Raw genomic sequence first — 4,452 nt, 5'->3', positions numbered from 1 at the left:
TATGGTTCACCACATTCCCACAGGTCACCGTAACGTTCTCGGATTTTGAGAAGATGGGAACAGTGTGTGGGGTCCTGCTGGAGAAGTTGGACAAGAGTGTCTGTGTGGGACTGCCGCACTTTTACCACAGTGAGGGATGCCTGAGTCAACTGAGGTAGGGATGTACGAGGCTCGCCCTCGCCAAGGACAGACGTCTACTAAGACTTTTACATGCATGTAGACTGATCATTACTGTACGTTTATCTGTGTATTAGGAAGAGGGTGTGTGTGTCTGCGGTTGAAAATGCCCAGCAGAAGGCCAGTGATGTCAGCCGGCTCCTTGAACAGAGTCTGGGTCCCCCCCTGCTGATCAGAGAAGAGGAGACAAGGGAGTGGAGACACGAAGAAGAGCAGGACTCTGTCTCTTCTTCTCATTTACTCCGTCCACCAACAATCACTGCATCCACACGGGTGACGGTCACTTTTGGCCTCAAAGACAGAAACAAGAAAAAACACTGAAGACGTTTGTCACAATTTCAAATAAAAAAATATTTATTATACATTTGCGGTTGATTAAATTATTGGTTTATTTAAAAAAAAAAAAGATCAGATGTACTGTTTTTCCAGTTAGAGTTGATCGGCAGGCTCAGCTTCATCTTCAGGAAACAGCTGTTTCAGCCAGGGCTGCATGACGAACCTCTTCCCATCAAAGTGTGTGAAGTATTTCTCCATGGTGGGGATGTTGGGCTACGGACAATCAAAAATTGTGATAATTGTCATTAAGATCGTGTGCTGGGATTTCTCCAGTACCTACCCTGGTCCCAGTGACTCGCTCCAGTTGTGTTTGAGGCAGATAGGCAACTAACAGAGAGGTGGGTCCTGGGCCGCTGAACAGGACCTTATAATGAGGTGTCTTTCTGGCAGCACCGCCCTACATGCAAACACAAATGAATTAAAGTCAGTTTGGCTATGATTGAAGCTATTTGAATAGTTCCATATGAGTTTTTCCAAACGATTCTGTGTCTATTTGAAATAATAAATAAATAATAATTTATTTATTATTACATGAAAAACTGATTTGAAATATTTACATTTTTAAGGAGATAGAAAGAATAAAAAATAATTGAAAACAATCAATCCAACGGCAGAGTAAACATAGGATTTTCTTTTTAAAATTCAAACCATCGTCAGAGTTGTGTATTAAGAATATACTATATGTATTAATGTATTGAACGGAGCTTAGTCCGTCGTCGCTTTTGTTGCAAAAGAGCCCTCTAGCGACCAGTATTGTTATAGAGAATCAAGAAGCGTCTGCTTACCTCAAAGTGTGAATACACTCTGTCGACCCACTCTGGAGGGGCTTGCATCTCAGAGTCCCAGCTCACGACCACCCCAACCATGTGGCCCTTCCTCTCCATCACCACCTCTCCAACCCGGAGAAACACGTACGAAGGGCGAGGGCTGCGTACTACCTTAGAGGCTACAGGTAAAAAAAAAAAAACAGTCAACTTTATTTTAATAACTATTTATAACTAGTTAAAGGAAAACTATTACACAATTTGTACAATTGTGAATCAACTAATTCACATTCAAGCACTGCACTGCTACAGGGTAAAAGGGTTCAGAAATATAAATTAAAAAAAAAAAAACATTGTATAAATGTACACATACAGACACATACCTCCAAAGAAGCCCTTGTCGTTATCATACAGCATTGTATCAAAAGAAGGTGAGGCCACGCTCACTTTCTCTTCAATGCCGAACAGAGACCTGTGAAGAATACCGTATGTATTTTCAATGGAGACCCGAAAGCAAGGTTAGAATGGGTTTAAATGCAAACAAATAAATAAATAAAAAATCTTGTGTTTTTAAGTCTTCATTGCAGTTTTTGTCAAACTAAATACTTCTACACTTTAAACCTACTTGATATCTGACATCTTCTGGTTTGCCCAGTCGGTCCATGCAGTACTGCTGAGATAGGACTTCCTCCAGTCTTTCCAAATCTTGATTAACCTGGAAACACACACACAAGATCGGCAATCACGCCATCCATTTACATGTTGTTGACAAAAAACCCAAAAGGAATCAAGATGAGTATAGTCCAGAATAGTCTTTACTTTTAGTTTGCAGAAATAAAGCATTTCCTGGATGCTTTCTTGTTTTATTGTATGGATAGTTATCAACTAACCTGGTAGAATAGAGAGCCCTAAGAATGTCAGCCTTAACTACTTTACCCCTGAGGGAATGTATGGATGTTGCCAACGTCAATATCAATTTCTGTTCATAATTTAAATAAGATAAATAAATAATAAATGCATTTTTTTTATTAAAAGTTAGTCAGAGAATCTCAGTTCACATCCGAACTGACGTGCACTTACCGTGTTGTGGCCAGGTACCGCTGCGCTGCCGTGGAGCCGCTCCACTGACTGATGTAGTACTGCGCAGGCACCGCACACAGCAGTAGCGCCAGCTGCAGAACTGCAGCTGCTGAGAGCTGAGGCATGTCTCCGGTGCTGTCACCTGCTGAGGAAATACATTTACATGATGGGTGAGGGTGAGGGTCAAAAAATGCTTTACATCTGATTAAAAATATATATATTTTATACCAACTGTCCTTTAAGATCAAAGAGAAAAACGCACGGTGTGCATAATATTTTGTTTAAAATAACATGACGTCACATTTCAAAACCTTGACTTAGTTTTTATATTCCACCAATACTGTAAGAACGCGTAAAAATGTGCATTAAAAAACAAAGAGACGGAAACAGTGATATGTTGCATAAGTTTGTGATCTTACCTTGTATTTAACTCCACAGTCAGTCTCTGTGACCACCTGTGACTGTGATCACCATGGTGTGAACTTTAAAATCAGGACACACACTGACACGGCTTCACTCCTGTTGTATTTACATAAACCACGTGCTGCTGACACCGGTTTACCCGGTTTTTTTAATTCGCCAAACACGTTGTTCACCCAATCACCGCAGCCCACGGATGAGACCGGGGCCCTTTAGCTACTCGCCACGTCAGGACGAACGAGCTTCAGCAAGTGACGCACTTACACCTTTTCGACGCTAGGTGTCACTGCTGTACCGTGTTAAAATTCTGTACCTAAATACTACATCGTTGGTGTAATATAATTATTTCTTTTTCTTTTAATTAACTACAAATTAGTCAACCCAGCGGTTAAAAGAAGCTTTTTATTTTTTTTAAGGTGCAATGTTTGTATTATTTTAGGCAAAAACACTACTTTGATAACAAATGAAATCAAATAAACAATCAAATAAACAGAAAGTAAAGTTGGCTATGGAAACACAACTGTTTATTTACTTAAAATATTTGTATGAACCAACGGGACAGCAGAAGTTGCCTACACATACATTCTAGCTTTTCGCCTGTTTCTTTTGCATTTATATGTATATATATATTCAATATGTATAAATTCGTCCAAAGTAACAAAGACCCTCCTCACTCACATCATGTGATACACACCAATTTGACTTTTCCCTGCTTCGTTCTGTACTTTGCATGTGTCTCAATGACCCACACTTCATACACATCAACACCCACACTGTGACCTTTGAACCTCTGAGGCAAGGTCAGGGGCTGCAAGCAACAAAAACTCTGCCACATACTGTTTTAGCTCAGGACAGTGGTAAAGGATGCCTTTATACATTAGCATCGAAGGTAACAGTAGAGAACCTAAAAGTTATGGCATTTGCTTAGTAATGCTCTCTGCAGAAACAAAGATGAAAAAAAGCATAATTGACCAGATTGTAAGACCCCTTTACTGTGTTATTTAATATTTATAGTATAGTATTATTATTGTTTTTACAATAATAAAATGAAATATTTTAGTCCAACCTTTAGAAGCTAGGCTCTAAACAATAATCTACTATTTTATTTAGTATTATTTATGTATGATGGCGATAAAGAAAATCAAACAATTCAATAAATGTAAAACAGTGTCTTGTTAGAACAGCTCCAATGGGTTAATGTAGGGTGATGGGTAAAAGAGGATATCTATAGAGAATGTTGAAATACCTGTGAAGCAAGCAAAGGCGGTAAAGAGGAAGATGCAGACAGGTTGGAGAAGGTGAAAGAACAGCATCGAGGTTGAAGCGTAGCAGCACAAGTGAAAGGGAAGGTCGACCTTCCATGGAGTGGTTTTCAAAATCAGAGGGATTGTTGACCCTACAAGTGGAAGAGTAGCTGGTATCTTCACTGGGGAAGATTACAACGGACAGGATTGAGAACAAGATCAGAGAATTGACCAGATTTATGCAGTTGGAATAAATCTAAGATACAAGTTGACAATAGAGGGATCAAAGCAGAAGACAAAAGGAAGATTTCAGAGAGGATTTATGGATGTTGATAGAGGACAGGTACATTACTATGAAAAGGTTTCGATCAGGTGTACACATTTACTAGAAACCCCCTTTTCCGCAGCCGTCTTCTTTAGGATTTTTAAGC

The 4,452-nt window shown here is 39.5% G+C and overlaps 2 protein-coding genes across 3 annotated transcripts in view; one reads left to right on the top strand and one right to left on the bottom strand.

The window, feature by feature from the left end:
* The window catches only part of irak1bp1 (interleukin-1 receptor-associated kinase 1 binding protein 1), a 1,935-nt gene extending 1,422 nt beyond the window's left edge, over positions 1 to 513 (top strand). The window contains exons 3-4 of the mRNA XM_008313195.3: positions 24 to 154; positions 255 to 513. Coding sequence (XP_008311417.1) covers positions 24 to 154; positions 255 to 498 — 375 coding nt within the window. The 3' untranslated portion in view covers positions 499 to 513. The remainder of the gene's footprint in view (positions 1 to 23; positions 155 to 254) is intronic.
* Positions 514 to 547: 34 nt separating this feature from the next.
* On the bottom strand, positions 548 to 2,935 carry LOC103381032 (uncharacterized). Of its 2 annotated transcripts, none has more exons than XM_017033899.2 (7): positions 2,777 to 2,935; positions 2,358 to 2,502; positions 1,903 to 1,992; positions 1,661 to 1,749; positions 1,299 to 1,459; positions 794 to 910; positions 548 to 726 (listed from the first exon to the last, which is right to left on the bottom strand). In XM_017033899.2, the coding sequence occupies exons 2-7, from the start codon at positions 2,480 to 2,482 to the stop codon at positions 607 to 609; spliced, it is 702 nt and encodes a 233-aa protein (XP_016889388.1). In that variant the 5' UTR covers positions 2,483 to 2,502; positions 2,777 to 2,935; the 3' UTR covers positions 548 to 606. The 2 variants fall into 2 exon arrangements, with proteins under 2 accessions (XP_016889388.1, XP_008311416.1); XM_008313194.3 differs by having other exon boundaries at positions 606 to 726; positions 2,358 to 2,499; positions 2,777 to 2,917.
* Between the last annotated feature and the right edge of the window lie 1,517 nt (positions 2,936 to 4,452).

The sequence above is a fragment of the Cynoglossus semilaevis genome, chromosome 7 (assembly GCF_000523025.1).
Source record: "Cynoglossus semilaevis isolate Cse_v1.0 chromosome 7, Cse_v1.0, whole genome shotgun sequence".
NCBI classification, from domain to species: domain Eukaryota; kingdom Metazoa; phylum Chordata; class Actinopteri; order Pleuronectiformes; family Cynoglossidae; genus Cynoglossus; species Cynoglossus semilaevis.
The sequence above is the reverse complement of the archived record's forward strand: the minus strand, read 5'-3'. Positions and strand labels throughout refer to the sequence as shown.

Bases quoted from the DNA above. Each gene is read 5' to 3' on its own strand.
- LOC103381032 (XM_017033899.2), bottom strand. From the start codon at position 2,482: ATGCCTCAGCTCTCAGCAGCTGCAGTTCTGCAGCTGGCGCTACTGCTG. The intron at 1,460-1,660 runs GTATGTGTCTGT...TTTTACCTGTAG, and splicing joins CGACAAGGGCTTCTTTGGAG to CCTCTAAGGTAGTACGCAGC. The intron at 911-1,298 runs GTAAGCAGACGC...GTTTGCATGTAG, and splicing joins GAGTGTATTCACACTTTGAG to GGCGGTGCTGCCAGAAAGAC.